General features: G+C 48.5%; 1 protein-coding gene across 1 annotated transcript in view; it reads left to right on the forward strand.

The window, feature by feature from the left end:
- The first annotated feature begins 2,130 nt into the window (after positions 1-2,130).
- VCP (valosin containing protein) overlaps positions 2,131-23,359 on the forward strand; it is a 30,093-nt gene continuing 8,864 nt past the window's right edge. The window contains exons 1-9 of the mRNA XM_074952230.1: positions 2,131-2,177; positions 11,169-11,280; positions 11,695-11,867; positions 14,126-14,268; positions 17,202-17,332; positions 20,064-20,195; positions 20,695-20,797; positions 22,561-22,694; positions 22,948-23,083. Coding sequence (XP_074808331.1) covers positions 2,161-2,177; positions 11,169-11,280; positions 11,695-11,867; positions 14,126-14,268; positions 17,202-17,332; positions 20,064-20,195; positions 20,695-20,797; positions 22,561-22,694; positions 22,948-23,083 — 1,081 coding nt within the window. The 5' untranslated portion in view covers positions 2,131-2,160. The remainder of the gene's footprint in view (positions 2,178-11,168; positions 11,281-11,694; positions 11,868-14,125; positions 14,269-17,201; positions 17,333-20,063; positions 20,196-20,694; positions 20,798-22,560; positions 22,695-22,947; positions 23,084-23,359) is intronic.

Below are 23,359 nucleotides of genomic sequence, written 5' to 3' on the forward strand. Positions count from 1 at the left end.
GCAGAGAATCGGGAATTACATGGTGTAGCCAGCGGCAGGGGCCGGATATCAATGGGGAGCGATTCGGGACTGGGGTGCACCGACTGCTAACCTGCAGGGTGAGGACACGGCAGGCCTAGCCCAGAGTTGGTTGCTTGACTGGCCAGTAGCGTTAAAGAGCTGACACCCAGCCAAGCAGAGCCAAGACTTCCTCATGCAGGTCAGTCTAAGCGTGGATTTGCTGCAGGAAACTTTCCAGGCCTGGTCTCCCTGTGCTACCCTCTTGGATCGTCTAGCGCAAACCGTTCTCTGCCCCTTCATGCAGCCTCACCTGCCACGTGGAACAGCCTCTACCTAGCAGTTTGCTTCATTCATTCTCCATCCCTTCAGATCCTACCTGAGCACAGATCATAGCACTGCTCCCTTCTCCACGGCTCATAATTTCTCCTCCTCTGATTACTTAAGTTCTGTAAAGGATTGGGGGGGTGCAGTGGGCATGAAAGTGACTGCACACCGTAGACTTGTGTCACCACCAAAGCTGGGCCTCTGAGCCATCTAACCAGAGTCCTTGTGCCCCAGGTCCCAGCTGGCCACTTTGGATGAGCTCCAACTGGCAGACACTCATCAGGCTGCTGTACCGGCCCCGAACTTTGGGTCCCATGTACTCTCAGCTTGCTGGGGCAAGGCAGAATTTAAGCACTGTCTCTGGGCCGTTAGGTACACACATCAGGTTCAGATCCAGCATCTGACACCCCTCTTGGCAGTGGGGACCCCATAGTCCACTCCCAAGCAGCTGCTGCATGTTCTCATAGTTCCACCATTGCTGCTGAGCCCCCTGGTTGACTGTTTCCCCCTTCTGGACCCACAGGACAATGTAAACAAGTAACTCTCAGGCTCTGCGAAGGAATTTCTAAACCCATGACACACTTTACTTTTAGATAGCACTGATCTATGGAAAGCAACACATCTCCATGCAGATCCCTGCCTCAGTTTCCTCACTACTGCAAGTGTCCTTTGGGACTTGCCACTGTCTTTTCAGGGGGCCCAGGATTCCTCCTGTTCAACTTTATTTCCATTGCATCTCCCAGCAGTCCCTACCTCTCCTAAAAATGGCTGATGAGAAAACCTCCCTTTATAATAGTTGCAATCCCCATTGGCACACTGTGACCACCCGCTGTGACTTCCGGTCCCTCTGGTAATTCCTGGCCTGGTTACCAGCTCAGCAGAAGAGGTTTCCCCAGGTGGCAGCAGCTCATTGTCCTGCCAGGGCAGATTAGTCAATTGTTGACTGTCCCCTGAGCACAAGGAGGAGGACGCAAGGGTCCAAGGACAGACACCCGGCATGCCCAGCGTTCATGCAGCCTCCCTGGAATTCATCGCTCCACTCAGCGGGATGGCCAGCAGGTCACGCGAGACAGTCCTGGATTGCAAAGCATGGCCTGAGATGTTCGCACCGTGTCCCCAGCCAGCAGCCGCTGGGCAGAGGCCCCAGCTGAGACCTACTTCTCTCAGCAACATCCCAGCCTGGGGTGCAGGGGCTGGGGGTCCCTGCAGACACTGGCTGCTCTCAGCTGGAGGAGGTGGGACTGGGAGGCCCTTTCTGGGCCCAGGGGCTCATTCACTGCCCCTCTGTGGCCCAAGGGGCAGAAAAACCAGCAGCAGCCCAAACCCACCCCCAAGGTTAATATTGGTCTGTCAATCACCTTACTTCCCTTCCTGATTGGCTGAACCTGTCCAGGTTTTACCAGGTCTTAGCTACTGGTGGAGACGTTACTAGGCAGGATAGCAATGAGGGCGGACCCTGCCTGTCCCGTTTTTCCATTGGTGTATTTTTGTGATTGCCCGTACGTTCCGTGTTGCCGGGTAGAGTCACCACTCTTCCTTGGGCACTGTGATTGGCGGACGAGGAGGCGGCTGGAGCTTTCTGATTGGCCAGGGCAACACGATTTTTCCCACTGGCTGCTCTGCTGCCAGCCTAAATTTCTGATTGGTGGGCGCCACTTGTTGCTAGGCAGAGTAGCCGGCGCCGGGCGGAGCTCCGCTTCCGATGAGTCGGCTGTGAGGCTCAGTCAGAGCGAAGCGCCCGGAGCCGCCGCCAGCCCGAGCCGAGCCCGCTGGGGAGACCCCGAGACCCGCCGCCGCCAGCCCCGCCCCGAGGAGCCGCCCCCCGCCCCGCGCGCCATGGCCTCGGGATCCGAGTAAGTGCGGAGGGCCCGGGCCCCCCTCCCGCCGCCGGCCGGGCCTCGCGGAGCCGGTAGGCCCCGGCCTGGGCCCGAGCGGCCGGGGAGCGCCTGGGGCCTGCCCCGGCACCGAGCCCGCCCCGCGCCGGGCCCGATCCTGCTGTGTCATGCAGGCCCCGAGGGGCGGAGCCGGGGCTGGGCCCGGCGAGTGGGGCCTCGGCCTCCCCGCCGCCGGGAGCCCGGCCCGGCCCCGCCTCGGCCTGGCCGCGCCGCGCCGGCCGGACCCCGCGGAGGCGGCGGCTGGGTTCCTTCTTCCCGCGGCCGGCGCCTCGGCTCGGCCCTTCTGGGGCGGGTTTCCCGGGCCCGGCGCGGCGGGTCGGAGCCGGGGCCGGGGGGCAGCGGGGCCGGGAAGGCCGGGCTGGAGCTGGGCTGGTGTCCGGCTGCTGCCCGCGCACGCCCGAGCCTGGCTTCCCCGGCCGCTCGCGGCACTTCCTGCTGCCCGAGAAACGCCGAGTCATGTGGCTCCAAGATGGTGGGAGCTTCGGCTCCTGCCCCGGCGCCCTCGTCTCCCCCGTCAGGCCTCCTGCCTCCTGCGCGCTCCTTCGGGGGGTTTCCCTCCTCTGACTTGGGGATCGGCCTCGGCGTGGCCATCAGTAAACCGGGCCCTCCAGGGGCGGGGGCTCGCACTCGGCCGGCTGGGCAGCGTGCCCCCCACGGCTTCATTTTTCACTTTGCCCTTTCGGGGGGGGGGGTTTGTTGGGGGGTGTGTGTGTTTCCACTCATTGGCGCACGTGTCTGAAGACACCATGAAGTCTTGTGTAGCGTAGCCCAGTGGTTGTCAACCTTTACGGACAACCGCACCCCTTTCAGGAGTCTGGTTTGTCTTGTGTACCCCCAAGTTTCACCTCACTTAAAAGCTACTGGCTTACAAAATCAGACCTACAAATACAAAAGTGTCGCAGCACACTGTTAGTGAAAAATTGCTGACTTTCTCATTTTACTATGGAATTATAAAATCAATTGGAATATAAACATTGTGCTTACGTTTCAGCGTCAAGCATTATAGAGCAGTATAAACAAATCATTTTCTGTTTGAAATGTGAGTTTGTACTGGTTTTGCTAGTGCTTTTTAATGTAGCCTCTTGCAAAACTAGATGAATACCTAGATGAGTTGATGTACCCCCTGGAAGACCTCTGCGTACCCCCAACAGTACATGTACCCCTGCTTGAGAACCCCTGATGTAGCCCTCAGGACCCCACAGGACAGCAGTTGTGGGAAGGTTTTGTTTTTAGACTCCATTAGGGCATAGAAGAAAATGGCAGATTCTTGGGAAGTTGATGGCCATCAGCACCTCCAACCAAAATACCGCAGATTAAAAAATCATACTGATTGTCCCAAAAACAAATTCACAGTAACCAGATAGATGGAAATGGGAGCTGCTGAGGGACTCAGTGTGAGAAGGCGTGGACGTGTTCCTTTGGAGATGTGGTTATGCCATATGGTAACTGGGAAGAATCCCCTATTTTCTTGTGCGGCATCTTGCTTCATATTGTTACACGCTGAGAATGGAGGTCCTCTTCCACTTTTCAGACATCAGTTGGGTGATAGCTGCACAGCCACTGGGCAATGTGCAGCCATCGAGATGAGCTGCCACAGAACTTAAAGGTGATCTTCAAAACGAAAGAGTATTTGGAACAAGCCATTCGCCAGGGTCAGAGGGGCACTCAGTGCCTTAGAAATCCATACCTTAACTCTTTGTTCTTTTTCAGGTCCCAAAGTCGAGACCTGTTGTGGATCAACAGCTCTGGCATGACACCAGATTGCTTTGTCCTGATGGGTCAGCTGCAGCAAGGATCTGCCATGGGTTTGGTGCCCATGGCAGAGTTCATGCTGGAACTGGTGATCTAAGATACACATTTTGACACTGAGTCATTGAGTGTGTCTTAAAATAAATCTGCTCCTGTTCTGCTTAGGAAAACTCTTCCCACCCTGTGATTACAAGACAAATCATTCTTTAACTGAATTAAATGATACTATTTTAATTACAGTTTCTGGGCTCCTGTTGGTGGCAGCTATCTTGCTGAGGTGATTCCTCTGATCACACCATGTGGGAGTCCAGTAACTGAGTAAACTAGTTCAGCTTGGCTTTTAAGATTGTTTCTCTTTTAAATATGTCATTGTTTAAACAATATTAGTAAATGGGAACTGACTGTCTGGTAATGGGCTCCAATTGTGCTGTCCCAAATGACACCTCAGCAAGATGGCTGCCATCAGCAGGCAGCTTTAAGGAAAAATTGTGTTCCTTATTGTTATAAATATCTGAGGAAAGCACTACTTGCAGCACAGACATTCTGGCTCAATCTGTTACAAAACTGACCTCTCCCTAGGTATCTGTCAGTAGCAGGTCCACCTGAATCAGTGCTAAAACCAGTTTAACTACTAGCATAGAGGGGGCAAAACTCCTTTCAGATTCATGGCAGAAACATGAGTCTCAATCACATTTTCCATCGCAGATGCATATAACTTTGCCCATCTATGTTAGCAGTAATTGTCAGCAGCAAGTTTCAGAGTGGTAGCTGTGTTAGTCTGTATCAGCAAAAACAATGAGGAGTCCTTGTGGCACCTTAGAGACTAACAAATTTATTTGGGCCGAAGCTTTCGTGGGCTAAAACCCACTTCATCAGATGCATGGAATGAAAAATACAGTAAGCAGTATATATATATTACAGCACATGAAAAGATGGGAGTTAAAATATATATATACTGCTTACTGTATTTTTCACTCCATGTATCTGATGAAGTGGGTTTTAGCCCACGAAAGCTTCTGCCCGAATAAATTTTAGTCTCTGAGGTGCCACAAGGACTACTCATTGTTTTTGTGTCAGCAGCAAGTCAATTTCCTAATGTGGATGGGCCCTCGGAGACCCAAGCATAGTTGGCTCTTGCCTCCTGAGGATTATGTTGTCACAAGTATGCTAATCAGTAGTGTAGGTTCCTCTCTGTCCCTGCTCATTCATGCTGTGTGCCACAGTATATGGGTATATGGGCTTCAGGTTTCATCACAAGTTAAAGCAGCGGGAGCTTTAACACAGGGAAATGATTAAGTGGCATGGACTGTAAAGCTTGTTTTGTTGGCAGACAGGAGACTTGGAAAGTTTCCCTTATAAAGGAAGGAAAGCAGTCTTTATGGATTGGGGCAGGAAAATATTGTGGGTGAGTGTTAGTGCTGGGATTCCTCATCTCAACTGGACCTCTGTACTGGGGAACATATCCTGACTTCTGGACTGTATTGAAGAGAGATTGAAACATGCCGTGAACTCTGCGTTTTAATCTAAACCCCTCAAAAGTACAGTAAAACTTAACATTACATATTTGTCTCATGGGTCAGCATAAAACAAAAGAGGACTGATCCATTTTCACTGGGCTCTCTGTAGTCTTAAGGACCTCGTCAAATTCCCTCTAATTCTCCTTTCCAGGCTAAGTAACTTCCATCTTTTTCACTCTCATCTGTACCCCTCTGATACTTACTCTCATCTGTAACTACCATGTAACCCTCTAAACACCCTTGTTCCTTTCTCTGGAGCTGTTCATTGTCAGCAGTACCTCTAAGGTGAGGTGACTGAAACTGGCCCTGCTAGACTAGATGAGCATACGCCACTGTTTGGAATAATGTCTTCTATTTGTAATGCCCTCAAGCCTCTCAGTGCTGTAAGTGCTGCAGTGCGCTGGACAGACGGCTTCTTCTGTCCATTAGACCCAAGGTTCCCAAACTTTTCTTATTGCGTACCCCCTTCCAGATTTACCAGCTGCAAGTTCAAAGCGCTACAGTGATTGGCGGTGAGGGCTCTATATGTCACCGTATCTGTGTTCTCATTGGTACATCTTGAAATAAATTAATTACCATATTTTATATAACAAGTTCCCACAGTTTTAAAGCTTCCTCTGAGTAGCTTATTATGAAAATGCAATAAATAAAATAATAAAATCCACCATTACACAATTTCTCCTGTGTACACCCAGGGGTACGTGTACCAGAGTTTGGGAACCCCGGCATTAGACTCTCTTTCCTCTGAGGATCCTGCAAGTTTGAAGCTCTTTAACAGACCTTTTGCCTCTTATGAATTAACTTATATTTACCCAAGCTAGGTGTCACCTGCTGTTGTATTGCTCATTCCCCCAGTGTGTTTAAATCCATCAGAAGTTTCTCACCATTTTCCATAGCTTTTTAATTCACAGAACAACTTGCTTATAGTTTCAACTCACTGTCCATTTCCTCCTCCATTTCACTAATAAATGTGCAAAGCTGAACCTACTGCCAGCCCCTAGGCTCACACTGCTAACCTCTCCACCCTCAGAGGCAGTAATTCACAATGCCATTTCCTGTTAATTCAACTTCTTAAGCTGGATGAGCACAAGTCCATGGGGCTGGATGCGCTGCAGCCGAGGGTGCTAAAGGACTTGGTGGATGTGATTGCAGAGCCATTGGCCATTATCTTTGAAAACTCATGGTGATCAGGGGAGGTCCCGGATGACTGGAAAAAGGCTAATGTAGTGCCCATCTTTAAAAAAGGGAAGAAGGAGGGTCCGGGGAACTACAGGCCAGTCAGCCTCACCTCAGTCCCTGGAAAAATCATGGAGCAGGTCCTCAAAGATTCAATTCTGAAGCACTTAGAGGAGAGGAAAGTGATCAGGAACAGTCAGCATGGATTCACCAAGGGCAAGTCATGCCTGACTAACCTAATTGCCGTCTATAGTGAGATAACTGGCTCTGTGGACGAAGGGAAAGCAGTGGACATGTTATTCCTTAACTTTAGCAAAGCTTTTGACACGGTCTCCCACAGTATTCTTGCCAGCAAGTTAAAGAAGTATGGGCTGGATGAATGGACTATAAGGTGGATAGAAAGCTGGCTAGATCATCGGGCTCAGCGGGTAGTGATCAAAGGCTCGATGTCTAGTTGGCAGCTGGTATCAAGCGGAGTGCCCCAAGGGTTGGTCCTGGGGCCAGTTTTGTTCAATATCTTTATTAACTATCTGGAGGATGGCGTGGACGGCACCCTCAGCAAGTTTGCAGATGACACTAAACTGGGAGGAGAGGTAGATACGCTGGAGGGTAGGGATAGGATACAGAGGGCCCTAGACAAATTAGAGGATTGGGCCAAAAGAAATCTGATGAGGTTCAACAAGGACAAGTGCAGAGTCCTGCACGTAGGACGGAAGAATCCCATGCACTGCTACAGACTAGGGACCGAGTGGCTAGGCAGCAATTCTGCAGAAAGGACCTAGGGGTTAAAGTGGAAAAGAAGCTGGATATAAGTCAACAGTGTGCCCTTGTTGCCAAGAAGGCTAATGGCATTTTGGGCTGTATAAGTAGGGGCATTGCCAGCAGATCGAGGGACGTGATCGTTCCCCTCTATTCGGCATTGGTGAGGCCTCATCTGGAGTACTGTGTCCAGTTTTGGGCCCCACACTACAAGAAGGATGTGGAAAAATTGGAAATAGTCCAGGAGAGGTCAACAAAAATGATTAGGGGGCTGGAGCACATGACTTATGAGGAGAGGCTGAGGGAACTGGGATTATTTAGTCTGCAGAAAAAAAGAATGAGGAGGAATTTGATAGCTGCTTTCAATTACCTGAAAGGCGGTTCCAAAGAGGATGGATCTAAACTGTTCTCAGTGGTACCAGATGACCGAACAAGGAGTAATGGTCTCAAGTTGCCTTGGGGGAGGTTTAGGTTGGATATTAGGAAACGCTATTTCACTAGGAGGGTGGTGAAACACTGGAATGGGTTAGCTAGGGCGATGGTGGACTCTCCTTCCTTAGAGGTTTTTAAGGTCAGGCTTGACAAAGCCCTGGCTGGGATGATTTAGTTGGGGATTGGTCCTGCTTTGAGTAGGGGGTTGGACTAGATGACCTCTTGAGGTCCCTACCAACCCTGATATTATATCATTCTATGATTAAGTCATGTATGAAGAACCTTATCAAAAGATGGGTTTTGTCCAGTTGGTATGATTTACATTTGAAACTCGTAATGAGTTTGGGAGGAATGATTATTGCTTTGTAGAATTTGTGCTGCCTTCACTCCCTGAGGTTATATGTTACTTTGCAAAACATTGTATTAGTCACTTCTTAGACTTGCCATCAGTTCCTTCAGTATCACAGCCAAGATGCTCTAGCTTCTGACGTCCAGGGTCTCCTTTGGCTTTAAAGCTGGGCCACTAAGTTAATGACTTTCCATTCTCCAAGAGCAGCGCTGTTTGTAAGGACCTTGCATCTCCTTGTATATACCTATTGTTTCACCAGAGGCTCCTATCTTGCCTGATGACTTACAGGTTTCGAGTTTCTTATATTGCTCTGTTACTTCCTCATGGGAAACTTGAGTCCTTTAGAACTCTTCCAAGACTGTTTTGTTGGGCTTTGGTCAGAACCCATCAGTTCCTCCTCCAGTCACACCCACAGCCTTTCTGCTTCTTATGGGTTTTTAAAGACTGCCTGCCTGGGTAATTGTACATAGCACTTTACTTGTACAAAACTCTGTGTGGACATTCATTAATCCCTTTCCTCATGAGATAGGAAGAGAGAGCCCTATTCTACAGATGGGGAAAGGCAGATACAGAGATGAAAGTGACTTACCCAGGGCCACACAAGTCTATGGAAAGATGCATGCTTCCTGACTCAAGAGTTTGTGTTTTTCTTTAGGACAGTACTGCCTCTCTGGTTATTCCGAATTTGCCTCTTAGCTGTAACTGGTTGTCTGTCACACCATACTTATGCTCAAGCTGGATTTCCAAACAGTTCCCAGATAAGGCAGCTGCCCTCTTGTTATTCCTGTGATCTCTTCTCTGAAGTGGCAGGGAAGGGACCAGTGCTGCATAGTTGTCCGCTCAGCAAAAACTGTCATCACTACACTGAAATCACATTGCATGTACTACACTTGTGTGCATATCTGTAACATTTTTCTTAAAGATTCAGTGAACATGCAAAAGAAAACAACTGATCATCCACAGGCAGCATTCCCCAGGAATGTTAATGCAGAACACTGCACCCGCTTGCTCTGCTCACCACCTCCCCAAGGTTTGCTCTCTGAAAACTGTTGTTTGTTGCCCCCAAAGGAGTTACATACAGCCTAATTGTGCAACCATCAGTGTTGTCCAGTGGAACCCCTCTGCTCCCATCCTGTGTTAACACTGGCATATTACTAAGGATACAGCTAAGAGTTGCCTTTTTGTTGGAACCAAACCAACCTGCTCTTAATATTTATCACTCACGTATGGTATGTCTAAACTGTCCACTTGTGCCAGTCAGCTGTTAATAAGGGAGCTGTTAAAATGCTCTGCTGATGTTGTTCCAGAACAGCTTGCAACTTCTGCAAGCTCTTAAATGATCACTGAACCAAAATCATACTTTAAAAAAACAAAACTTTTTGCTTACTATGTTAGATGTTGAAAATGTACCTCCTCAGCATTTTTTGCTCTTCAGTTTACTCAGTTTATTTTCATTGCCCAAACGATCAGTTTCATTTCTTGGTGTGTATTAGCATAAAGCTGCAATGTTCTGTGTTTGAATGCTGCAGAGAAATATTTCCATCCAAACAAAACTGTTTTCATGGACACTTAAAACTAGGGGTGGGCAAACTCTTTGGCCCAAGGGCCACATCTGGGAATAGAAATTGTATGGCGGGCCATGAATGCTCACAGAATTGGGGAGGGGGTGTGGGCTCTGGTTGCGGGTGGGGTGGGGCCAGAAATAAGGAGTTCAGGGTGCGGGAGGGGGCTCCAGGCGGGGGAGTAGGATGATGGGGTGGGGTGAGGTGAGGTGTGGGCCCCAGGCTGGGGATGAGGAGTGTAGGAAGGGGCTCTGGGCTGGGACTGAGGGGATTGGAGGGCGGGAGTGGGATCAGGGCAGGGGGTTGGGGTGCAGGCTCCAGCTGGGGATGTGGGTTCTGGGGTGGGGATGAGGAGTTTGGGGTGCAGGAGGGTGATGCAGCCTGGGATTGAGGGGGTTGGAGGGCGGGAGGGGGACCAGGGCTGGGATATGCAGTTGGGGCGTGGCTCGGGGGGCAGGCTCCAGGCGGCACTTACCTCAAGTGGCTCCCGGAAGCAGCGGCATATCCTTTCTCTGCCGGAGGTGCGGCCAGGCAGCTCTGCACACCGCCCCGCCTGCAGGCACCGCCCCTGCAGCTCCCATTGGCTGTGGTTCCTGGCCAATGGGAGCTGCGGGAGCAGCGCTTGGAGCAGGGGCTGCATGCAGAGCAGAGCCCCCTGGCTGCCCCGACATGTAGAAGCCGGAGGAGTACCATGCCACTGCTTCCAGGAGCCACATGTAGTGGCCCCCGACCCTGCGTCCCAGCTGGAGCGCCAGAGCATGACAAGCCCCAGACCCCACTCCCCCGTGGGAGCTCAGGGGGCCGTCTTAAAACAGCTGGCGGGCCGTAGTTTGCCCACCCCTGCTTAAAACTATTCATCAACGTGATTAGGTTTGTTAGGTTTGTTTACCTGACAGACCTCAGTAGGCTAAACTCATTTGAATTGGGGAACTGTAACTTTGCCCTGTAGCTGCTTGTGTGTAGTCTGGGATTTGTAACCAGATAGAGTCCACCCTCCTAGCCCTTTCTGTGGGATTGGTAAGACCACAATTTGCATATGAGTGTTGGTGATTGTCTTGATACTGTGTCTTTGTTTTTAGGCAAGAGACATTCCAGGAAGGAACATCTCGATGGTCCTGTTCTTCATAAATATCTTCATAGCTATTTTAGTTCAAAGCTACCAAATTAGCTAAAATCGCTTTCTTACAGAACATAATTCTGCCCTCTCACTTTGCTCTCCATGTAGAACTGAACCAGTTTCACTCAACACGATAATTGTATTTTGTCTTTCAGACAGGTTTAGTTTGTAAAAGAAAAGGTAGCCAAGGAAGTTTTTAATGTGTGTAGACAATGGTGACCAAAGCAGGGTTTGCCCACAAAGGGAGGAGCAGTATTATCCAGACTCAGCAGTTCTGTTTCTTTCCAGTTCTAAAGCGGATGACTTATCTACCGCAATTCTAAAGCAGAAGAACAGGCCCAATCGGTTAATTGTCGATGAAGCCATCAATGAGGACAACAGTGTCGTATCACTGTCCCAGGTATGTCTCAAGTAAAGTTAAGAATGGTGTAGTTAATATGCAAACTTTCAGTGTCTTTCACCCTGAAATTCGGTAGTAGGCCATTGTTGAACATGCTATATGAATGTAAAGATTATATAGAAAGCCATGAGGAAACAGCAGATGGGCTGTGATGGGTGAAAATGGTTTCTTATAGATCTCTTGCTTGTAAGACTTCTGAGCAATTATCATGGTTCTCTAATGATGCTAGTGTTCAAGCAGGAGGCCTTGCCCTTGCTCCAGGATGGGCAGTTGTGGGATCCCATATCTCTTCATGGCTCACTCAACGCTACTATTACCAAGATGAAGCACTTTGGGGTCAGGTTGCTGCTGTCTTCCAAACAGTTACATTCTGGCCTTGTCAAATGCATGGTCTAACTCTGTCACTGTTCACAGGCAAAAATGGATGAATTGCAGCTGTTCAGAGGAGACACAGTTCTGCTAAAAGGAAAGAAGAGGAGAGAAGCAGTCTGCATTGTCCTGTCAGATGATACCTGCTCAGATGAGAAGATTCGCATGAATAGGGTTGTTCGTAACAACCTGAGAGTGCGCCTTGGTGATGTGATCAGGTGGGGTCTGCTTTGCTAGCTTGATGCATCTTCCTGGATTTGTTTAGCTGGCTCTGAACTAATTCAGTCAATAATGGAGATTGGGATTGTAGCAAGTGTTGAGTTACCTTTCAGGGTAGTTCTAAGAAGCAGTGCCTCTTAAAAGAGAATGTCCTGTAGCTAGAATCTAAAATGCGCTGCTAGCTATATGACTATTCCTAAGACCTGTGCAGGGGAACTATGTTCTGTGGACTACACGAGGGGTTTTCAAAAGAGCTCAGGTGATTTAGGAGCACAAGTTCCATCACTAAATCTCTTAGCTATCTTTGAAAATCCCACCCCACATCACAGATCTCTCTTCTCCTGAAATGTTCCGTTTGACTGTTGCATAGTTTAAGCCTATGTCTTTTCACCATCTGATTATTAGTAGAAATGGTAATGGCCATTTCAGTGGAAAGGGATATTGTGTTTCCCCATAGCGTCTGTAGCTTAGTCATTGAACTTTTGCATGAGAAGCAGAAGTTGATACTGTTTGGAAAACTAAAAGTGACTAATCTGTTTTCATAGTCAAAGTGGAGTGAAAAGTGAAACAATCAAATAGCATAAGCAATGAACAATTAGAATATAAAGAGCCTTTCCATTTTAATCTGAGGGGTTAGCAACTCATGCAAACGTGTTGTGGGAGTCCTGTTGCTTGAGACTTCTAAAAAGCAGAGTGAGCTAGCACTCTAACATGCATCATAGGGAACAGCCTTGCATTGACTTGAGGGAGATGAACTAGATTATCTAACCGAGGGAAAACCTGTAAATGGCTCTAAATCACAGCAATGTCCTTTTGTGTGCACAAGTTGTGGAGGGTCAGCTGCTGCTGCAACTGAGTTGGCTCCTAATCCAGCACTCCCCAAATGTTGTTGGGTGGGCATCTGAGGCTCCTGTTGCTTGCACAGGATTTTCAGGAGTGAAATCTAGTAGATTCTTCGGGCTCTGCAAAATATATTTTTTGGTATCTTTGTAGAGGACTGAGGTGCTTTCTAATGGAGTACCCCAAAGTGGCAAGCTTTGAACAGCACATGGGAAAAGGTGAAATCTGAGCTGATCAGGCTGTGTAGCTATGATACTAGATTGAAAGTAAAGATGGGCTTGAGTAGAGTACATAGCTGGTGTTTACAGCTGTAACAATTACTTATGACGTGACTGTTCTTCATAACCCAGTATCTTCTCTCCTAGATCATTCATCTCTTACCTCCTAAAATTTCAAATAATCTTTTCCAAATCATCTGTCTCTCAGCAGCTGATCATCTCTCCTTTCGTCCATTTATCTCTACCTAGGGCTCTGTCCGGTGCCGCCTCTTGAGATTTCATTCCAAACCCACAATCACTTGTCTTCACTTGGTCCCAGAGGCCAGAAATCGCTGAATCCTCCTTGGCCTCAGACTTGTCCTTGCTTATCTCCTTTGGCTGTAAATTTCCTGTTGCATTTCTTACTGTGGCCTTGCCTCTGCTGAAATCCTGATTCGTGTCTTTATCACACTTCCATTCTTAGTCTCTGAATCCCTCCTGCCTCTGGGCTACTTGGTCTCTTCCTTTTCTCTTTAACTTAATTCCTTCTCTATAAAACATTAGCTAACATGGTATATAAAGGGCGCTGTGCAAAGCAAGGCTTGAAAACACTCAGGTGAACAGTAGGACACACTCTAGGTGCAAGCCTCTTCTAAGTGAAATTGACACGTCTCTTGTCACTTGCTGATTCTAGTGAGCTCTTAGTTTCACAACTGCTCAGTAGCTTTTGCCAAAGTGATTAGGAGCTGGAGCTCAGTTTTCTAGTGTTGCAGTCAGGAAGAGAGGGATTTTCTCTGCCCCTTTTATAGCCTTGCCAGCAGCAGCTGCTTGTTAAAATGAAAAGTAGCTGTTGAGTCTTCCAGCTGCCGAGAATGCACTAGGTAAGAACTGGGGAGGTGGATAGATACTTGTCCACTTCACTCTGCTGCTTGGGAAGGAGGCTCTGAAAGAACAAGGTTTGGGAGCAAGAGTGGGAAGCTGCTCTTTTCCAGCAGTCATAGTGGGAAGGGTGGAGAAGAACAGAGGAAAATGAGCAGAGTGAAGGACAAGCCCTAGGGTGGGTGTCAGGGGAGCTCTTCACATACTCACAGAGCAGGGGGGATGCACCCTGGGGTTTTCATCCTGGTATTGGGAGTCCCTGTATTTTGTGCCTGCCTTTCGTTGCTCTGTGTATAAGAATGAAATGAGTTGTAGCTTACCGGAATCTGCTTGTGTTTCAGCATCCAGCCCTGCCCAGATGTGAAGTATGGCAAACGCATACATGTGTTACCGATTGATGACACAGTGGAAGGGATCACAGGAAATCTGTTTGAGGTCTACCTCAAACCATACTTCCTGGAAGCATATAGACCAATCAGAAAAGGTAATGACACCTACCCCTAAAATCAGGGGGAAAGGTGAAAGATTGTGACACACTTTGTAATGAGACTGACCATAAGGAGAAGAGCTCCAGAAACTTGCCTGGGTCTGTACATGGCATTAGGGTAGCTTGAGTCTGACTAGTGTCTTTGTGACTACGGGTATGTCTACACTGCAATTAGACACTCGCAGCTGGCCCATGCCAGCTGGCTCAGACTAAGGCACGGTTTAATTGCAGTGCAAACTTCTGGGGTTGGGCTGTAGGACCCTGCGAGGTGGGCTGCAGTCCGAACTCAAAAGTCTGTACTGCAATGAAACAGCCGGGCAGTCCGAGCCCTGGGTGCCTGAGTCAGCTGGCATGTTCCAGCTGTGGGGGGTTTTTGCAGTGTAGACGTACCTCCAGTCCTGCTGTGCCTGGCCTCACTTCCGCCACTGAGGAGCAAGTAAGTTGCCAGCTGCTGGCTGGCTCAGAGCAGCATAATGGTCCTCTAGCCACAGGGTTTGTGTGGCTCTACAACTGCTTGGTGCACATGCCAGAGAGGGTCATGTGAGGCTGGGGAGAATCTTGTTAAGCTAACTTCTTTTTTTACGGGACTACAGAGTGGTTTGATAAAGGCAATGGTGTTGACACAATATTCTTAGGCTTCTTTGATTTTGTACTCCACAACATTGTGATTAAGAACCTAGAATGATATACAATCAACATGGTACACACTACATGGATTAAAATCTGGTTAACTGACAGGTCTCAATGTAATTGTAAATGGGGGGTCGTAACTGTTGACTTGGTATGTTTGTAGTGGGTCCCGCAGCAACTGGTTCTTGGCTGCACACCATTTAACACTTCTCCCAGGTCACTGATAAAAAACAGAAAATGATCACTGATAAAGTTTGCAGATGACCTACTGGTTGGGAGAGTAGTAAATAATGAAGAGGGCAGGTCAGTGAGACAGCGAGATCTGAATCTCTTGGGAAGCCGGGCATTAGCAAACAATAAGCGCTTCAGTCTGACCAAATCTAAAGTTGTGTGTCGAAGAGCAAAGAACACAGGTCAGACTTGCAGCATGGGGGACTCTACCCTGGAAAGCAATAGTTGTGCAAAAGAATTGGCGTTCGTGGTGGATAATCAGCTGAACATCAACTCCTAGTGCAACACTGGTCCAGAGGGTTAATGTGATCCTGGGATGGATAACAGGGAAGTACCTTCATGGGGAACAGAAACTTGATAATAGATGGCTCTTTAATCTAGCAGTCAAAGGCAGAACAAGAGCCAATGGCTGGAAGTTGAAGCCAAACAAATTCAGACTAGAAATAAAGTGCACATGTTTAACAGTGAGGGTAATTAACCATTGGAACAACTGACCAAGGGTTGTGGTGGATTCACCACCACGAGCAATTTTTAAATCAAGATTGGATGTTTTTCTAAAAGCTCTGCTTTAGCTCAAATATGAATTAATTCAGGGAAGTCCTAGGGCTGATGTTATAAAGGAGGTCAGACTAGATCAGCGGTTCTCAAACTGGGTCAGGACCCCAATGGGGTCGCCAGGGCTGACGTTAGACTTCCTGTGCCCCGGGGCCAAAGCCGAAGCCTCCCCCATCTAGGGCCGAAGCCCAAAGGCTTCAGACCTGGGTGGCTGGGATCAGGTTACAGGCCCCCCACCTGGGTCTGAAGCCCTTGGGCTTTGCCCCTCCTCCACCCAGGGAGGCAGGATTGGGCAGGCTCAGGCTTCAGTCCTGGCTCCTGGGGTCATGTAGTAATTTTTGTTGTCAGCAGGGGGTCATAGTGCAATGAAGTTTGAGAACCGCTGCACTAGATGATCACAGTGGTCCCTTCTCATCTTGTAATCAAGCCAAGGGATCAGAGAAGGGAATATGTCAAACTAAGGTATCTGGCCAGTCAGGTTTTCTCCCCTGTGGTAGGCACTACACAGAGCTAAGTGCCTTTTGTATGGGGAATTGTCCTGCTCTGGGATTCAGAACTTCCCACTTCCCCTGCCTACTTCTGGTGCTGCTGGCTAAGAGTCCCCCCCCCTCCCCAGGCCAGTGCTGACAGCTTGGTGATGGGAGGGGAAGGCCTTCTAGATACCATACTATCTCTCAAACTCCCACGGAGTGAAGATGGGGAGAGGAAGGTAAAGTGAGAGGAGAGACAGGAGATGAGTGGATAGACTGCACTCCCAGGTTTGAAATTTGAATTCTGGCAGTTACTTGTTTTGCACACAGGGGGAAAAAAAGTAAGGGAGCCTTGGTTGGAATGACCTTCTTTTCTTCCCCTCTTCCTCTGCAAGTGTAACTGACAGCATGAAGGAATTTAGTTACTGTGCATTGAGGATGGGGCTCATTGAATTGGTTTCTTCTGACCACTGCATTGTAGTTTTGGCGTTGGGCTTTCTCTCATCCCACTACTAGCTGGTCAGTTTAGCTGATTTTCTTTCTGGGTCTGATTCCCAGTATAGCACTCCCTTCCTCTCAGATCTGCAGTTCCTGTGCCACCTGTGGGAAGGCCAGGCGGCCTGTATTGGGGATCTGTAGTCACTCACTTTGAGAGCAAGCATGATGCTGTTTGCACCCTGACTTACGTGGTGTTGGTGAAGCCTCCCCCAGGAAGGCATTGGCAGCTCCATAGTCCAGGTCTTACCTGTGCAGTTTATTTCATTATCTTCTGAGTGGAGAACTCTTCTCTCCTCACAGCTGTTGACATTATTCCTGATCAAAGTTTTGGAAACGTTAACCACATGAGAGGCGGTTTGGCACGCTGACAGTTACAGTAAATGCCGTGTTTGGAATAAACACGGACAGCATTGGTAAACGGCAGCTATGGGCACCTCTTTTTATTACCAAGTACATGCAGTCTGTCCCATTGGGCCACTCTGGTAGCATGAGGACTCTGACATGCTTTGGTAACTGCAGGTCACTGAAATGTGATGGTTTTTCCAGGTGACATCTTCCTTGTGCGTGGAGGGATGCGTGCTGTGGAGTTCAAAGTGGTGGAGACAGACCCAAGCCCTTATTGTATAGTGGCTCCGGATACAGTGATCCACTGTGAAGGGGAGCCTATCAAACGAGAGGTAAGCTGAGCCCCAGCACCTGGTTTCTCCCACAGTACCCTTCTTGCAGAAGGGAATCTATTTCTGGGGTATCTCTGTGTGCTTGCTGTGCAGATTTCATACTTCCCTTTGGAGCATCTAATATTAACCATTGTCATACAATGGTCTCTGTTCTGGAAGCTTAAATTCATAACTTTGCTAGACACTACAGATCAGATTTAATAAAGAGACCAGATTTATGGCTTAAGACAACAATCTGTAATCCACTAACCCTCTTCTTTTGTCCTATGACTGCAGAGGTGTTAACAGACCACTTCACCTTGAATGGTCTCTTACAGCATGTGTTAATTACTTGTACTAAACGATTTGTTCCACCTTATGTTTAGCTATGACACTCTTTGGGCTTGTCTACACTTAAAATGCTGCACGCTTCAGTGCAGACGCCGCCTATGCCAACGGGAGGGGTTCTCATGTCAGTGTAGGTAATCCATCTCCCCGAGAGGCAGTAGCTGGGTTGATGAATGAATTGTCCTGTCGACCTAGCACTGTCTACACTAGGGGTTAGGTCGGTTTAATTGTGTCGCTCAGGGTTGTGGATTTTTCACACCCCTGAGCAACGCAGATATTCTGACTTAACTTCCTAGCATAGACCAGGCTTGAGTCCCTTTCCCAGACCTGAAGAAGATCTTTGTGTAAGCTCGAAAGCTTGTCTCATTTACCAACAGAGGTTGGTCCAATCAAAGATGTTACCTCACCCATCTTTTGTTCTGTTCCTGCAGTTCCTATGGTCTGTAGCAGATAATGTATATGATGTGGCTGACCAAACTCAACTCTTTTCCTGTCAGGAAAAGGAGTGGATGTGGACATTAGAAAAGACTTCCAAAAGTGTCTGTTGTTTTTGTTTGTTTGTTTGTTTGTTTTTTGGGTGCCCAATTTGGGATACCTAGAGGGGGCTGATTTTTGGAGAGCACTTCCTGCAAATCAGGCCACTATACGGTGTCTCGGGTTGGCCGTTCTGCATTTAGGGTAGGAAACATTGAAGGTACTAGGCATATGGTCCCTACCTTTCATTAGGCACAGGTGCCTTTGAAGTCTCATGTCGGAGAATCTAGAGTGTGAGCCCATACAGCTGATAGTGTCTGCAGCCACTCACCTAGCTATCTGCTGGAAACCATTCACATTACTGTAAATAACTGCGGCTGAGTACAGATCTCTGAATAGCCACGAGACCTGGAATGCTGCCACTAACACTGTGGGGTTTGAATGTTACACTGACAGCATTAGCTAGAGCTGGCTTTGAACTTTCTGCAGAGTTTGGTATCTTTACCTTCCATACAGTGTGTGAGTCAGTCCTAAAATAAGAGCCTCCCATGTGGTGTAACTGCCTGTTAGCCGAGGTGCTTTGAGTGGCTTGACTGAAATGCATCTGCCTAATTCCTTAAACTATAGCTAATCCCTGACGTTGGGCTTCGCTGCCTAATTTCATCGCCAGGTTAGCAATACTAGAGGGTTGCATGCTTTGGTACTTATGCAGATCCAGATGGTGGGAGGGGCAGGAATACAGCCTTCATCCCTGAACTTAGAGCTTTTTTACAAGAAACTGCCACTAAACCTACATTTGATTAACTTGTCTAAGCTACTTTGCTTTGTTTTATCAGTTTCATATCAGCTTCCCCTTGACAGTACCCATTTGCTGCTGCTTTTCTGATTGTCACCACAAGCAGTAAGGTTCTTCCCACTGGTGCCTAGACTGTTCCTGAAATTGGACATATTCTTCAAGTGGCAGACAGAGACATGCCATTGAGTTGAGCGTTAGGGGTCACTTCACTCAGCCAGTAAACTGTGGATCTTCAACCAGGCCCTTAGCTTGTGCCAGAGCCACTCAGCTCTGAACTGTGCCAAGAGAGGAAACAGTCCCATAAATGGTCCTTGATGTCATGTAGGAACTTACTGTAAAGAGTCCAGTTTTGCTAATTGGTGATATGCTCTTAGTGTAGTGACACATCAGGTGCGATGATACCAAGGCATTTGGATCCCACAGTGATGGACATGGCATAAGAGCTAGAATAGTCTTTGGGGCTAGCATCATAGTCTGTTGCTTGGTGCGAACCAACTCCCTCACAAGCCTGAAATGTATTGTATGTGGTAGGAGGCAAAGTACTGGCATGTGGATCTAATTCTGGGAAGGACATTGAAAGGGAAGAGAGACCCTGGCAGCATCCCTGCTCCCCTAACAGCTGGTAGGTGGTGGGAGGTATTTTGAAACCATTCAGATTTCACTTTTAAATTTGGTGGAGCTCCTGTGTAGCCACATCACGGGCTGTCAGTCAACGGTCTCCACTGCACAGTTAGGTAGCTTACTCAAGAAGCTAGGTTTGTGGTCACGCCATGATTATAGCTTGAGATGAATACTGCTTAGCAGTGACGTACCCTTTTCGCTCTCTGAAGGGAGTTACAAACATTGCCCCTCTCAGCACCTCACCATTTTACAGCTGAGGAGATTAATGCTGAGACGCTGTGACTGGCCCAAGGCCACAGGCAAATCCATTAGAACTGGTTCCCAGTTTTGTGCTACGGCCAGTGGCCTGTGCTCTTCTGTAATCCAGTTGGAGGAAAAGAAACTTATAAGTCCTGTGTGGATCCCCACTGCTTTCTCCAGTGCCCAAGAGCTCCCAGGTCCTGCTTGACTGAGGAGAGTGTTAAACTAAGTCTCTTGTTTCCCTTGTGCACTAATGACTTTCCCTGCTGGCAGGATGAGGAAGAGTCCCTGAATGAAGTGGGCTATGATGACATTGGAGGCTGCCGGAAGCAGCTGGCCCAGATCAAGGAGATGGTGGAGCTTCCGCTCAGACACCCTGCACTTTTCAAGGCCATAGGTGTGAAGGTAAGGGTCGACCTGCTGAGCTCTGCAAGTGCCACATGAATGATCAGCCTAGCTCAGTGCTTGAAGCTCTGCTGGGATCTTCCTTCTTGGTCCAGCAAGAAGTTGGGAGTGTGCTTGGTGCTGGGGGGAAGTAACCTGTGACCTTTCTTGCTGACCTCAGGAGTCCCATTGCTGGCCTAGGTGTTCAGGCTACCACTCTGGTGGGTGCGGAGTGAAAAGCTAGAAGCCATGGTCTATTGCACAGTGCTTGTCCCTGGAGAGACAGTCATGTGAAGAGCAGAGCCTCGCTTTGGAACAGCCCTGCCACCAGTTGGATAGTTCTAGTTTCTGTGTACTGCAGAAAGACGTTAGCAGCGTTGATAAGACTGATCGTTGCTGCCTGAACTTGCACCAGAGCTTTGGAGTGAATGCGCTCTTCAGATTCTCTTCAGGTTCATTAGGAACCTACATTGACGTTTAAAATTAATGTGCTAACAAAGGCCCTGCTCCTTGTCCTCAGCCTCCCCGTGGAATCCTGCTGTACGGCCCGCCTGGTACCGGTAAGACCCTGATTGCACGTGCAGTGGCTAACGAAACTGGAGCTTTCTTCTTTCTGATCAATGGTAAGTTGCATGAATTCCTTGTGCCCCAAATCCCTTTTAAGCACTCATTTGAAATGTGCATCCAGCTCATGGGGACGGAAGGCATCAATGCTGTTTGTAAACCACCCTCAGCTGAGTGGAGCAACCTTCTTTTTAAGTCTTTCCTGACCTGTTTCAAGCATGCCTCTGGGCCTTTTGCAGCCTGTCCTTGTGAAAACCTCTCTAGTGTCAGCGTGGAGTAAACTATAGTCTCCTCATAGACAAGAAGAGTTGTAAAGATGTGTTCAGATCTAGGACCTAGATTCTTTCGTCTGCTGAGGGGGAGTGTGGAGGTTGCGGGTTGACACATCTGGTTAGAAAGTACATCAGCGAAGAGTTTCAGCCTGTGCCAGCATGTTTCATTCGTGAAGGGGTAATGCTGCCTGGCTGGTCTGTAGTGGAGAGCCCTCTATGGTCATTCTTGGCATGGGGAGCTCCTGACAAGTGGAGGAGGGGAGCTGTTCTTGCTTCACTTCATACCAGCTGGAAGGAGCTTTCCCAAGGGCAGTATGTGAGACTCACAATCTAACAACAGGATCAAAACTCCTTATTAACCCCTTCATGGGATCGCCAAAGGGCTGGGTCAGAATGACCTGGGGCGTATAGGATATAGCCAGCAATGGCCAGGTTACTATAATGTTTTTCTGTTTGCTCAGCCTTGTGCCGCACGTCATACTTAGTGTTTCGGGGACTGGGGATATGTGCTTAGAAACTCCTTTTTCTTTCGATTTTGGTCAGATTGCATCAGACTTTGACCTGGGAGGGTGAAAGCAGCCAAATGGACCATGCAGTATGAGAGTGACCAGTGTCTGGAGTTGGCAAGCTCAGCATCTTTAGAGTGACCCTAGTTTGCAGGGGCTAGAGGACATTGTGGGTAATGCGCTAGCTCTTCCTCTAGAGGCTTGAGCTCCCATTGCATTGCAGAGTAACTACATAGTAGGTAATGACTTTGTCTTTGAATGGGAGTACCCAAACTGCAGTAGCAGAGGGTGCTCTAGGGCAGGATCTGGGTGCATCCACAGAGCTGCATAGGGGAAGCCTACATGAGTACTGGCTCTAGTCACGGCTCTCAGTTCCCCTCAGATACTGTGAAGAACATTCAGTCCTGGGGTTCCATTGCCACAATGGTGGGTGCAGTCAAAAAGAACTTTAATAGAGTGAGTCAGTAACACTTGTCATTGCCTGTTGTAGGAGATCTCTTATCCCCTCCCTGCCCTCCTCAGGGGGTACTTTTCTTCCTTCTGGAATTCACAGGCTTACAAAAGGTCTGTCCTTACTGAAGTCTCTTCAGACCGTCTGCAGAGGAGCTAGTCTGGAAAGCTGACTTGTATTACCCACGTACTGCAAACCCCACAAACAAAAGGCAACTGTAGCATATGGCTCTCTGAATTCTTTACCGTGTAATTTGGTCGCGGCTCTTTCAAGTCCGAACTGACGCCCGCAATCTGCAGTGACACGATGAGTCCTCAGGAGAGAAAGGGGCTGAGCAGAAGGGAAGATCAAAGGTGGCTCGGTCGTTCTAACTGGATGTAGGTAGCTGGTTTGGAGACTCTCCAGGCTGGTGTTAGAAAGCAGCTTTGCTGCTGCTGTGGATTCTGGCCCTGGCCGTTCCCAATTCTGTTTTGAAATACGCATTCCTGTGCAGGTAGAAATGTAACTTTTGCTCTTAGCAATGAGCCGCTCAGTCACAGGTCCTGTTGGTTACTTGTTTCCCCAAACCCTGTCATCTTGCTGCTGTTTTCCAGGTCCTGAGATCATGAGCAAGTTGGCTGGTGAATCTGAGAGCAATCTGAGGAAAGCTTTTGAGGAAGCTGAAAAAAATGCGCCTGCCATCATCTTCATCGATGAGTTGGATGCCATTGCTCCGAAGAGAGAGAAGGTAAACAAGGAGCCCCACTCCTGCATTCCCACAGCCTGTTAGCACCAGGACTTGAGTGCAGCGCAGAAGCAGTGTAGATGCGTCACGCTAGCCTGGTGCTTGGGTTTTGATCTGAGTTGGGAAGAATCCGAAGACTGGGGCTGGCACAGAACAGAGGTTTCCTTCGAGCTTGAGGATTTCACTAGCGTCGGGCAGTGTTGCCGACCTGCTTCTGTTGGGTCTCTTGCTAATCTGCTGTTTCGTCTCTCTGTAGACCCATGGAGAGGTGGAACGTCGCATAGTGTCGCAGCTGCTGACTCTTATGGATGGCCTGAAACAGAGAGCACATGTGATTGTTATGGCAGCTACCAACAGACCTAACAGCATTGACCCTGCACTCAGGCGATTCGGTAACTGAGTTTTGCTGCCTTTTTGTTGGTGCATCAAGCGCTTTGTTACAGCTGGTACTGGAGTGTTCCCTGGTTAGGGCTGTGAAATGATTGATTAGACATTAGCATGTGCCCGATAACTTTGTAGGTCTGATTAACAACTTGCTGACTCATCTCTTCAGAGCTCATGGGAAACTCATTCCTGGCTTCCAGCATTTGGTATCACACTTCATGCTGCAGGGTTATAAACAGCAGAAATTGCAAAATGCTGTAATGATGGCTAAGGCAAGCCTCTGT

Source organism: Natator depressus, chromosome 5 (assembly GCF_965152275.1).
Source record: "Natator depressus isolate rNatDep1 chromosome 5, rNatDep2.hap1, whole genome shotgun sequence".
NCBI classification, from domain to species: Eukaryota; Metazoa; Chordata; order Testudines; family Cheloniidae; genus Natator; species Natator depressus.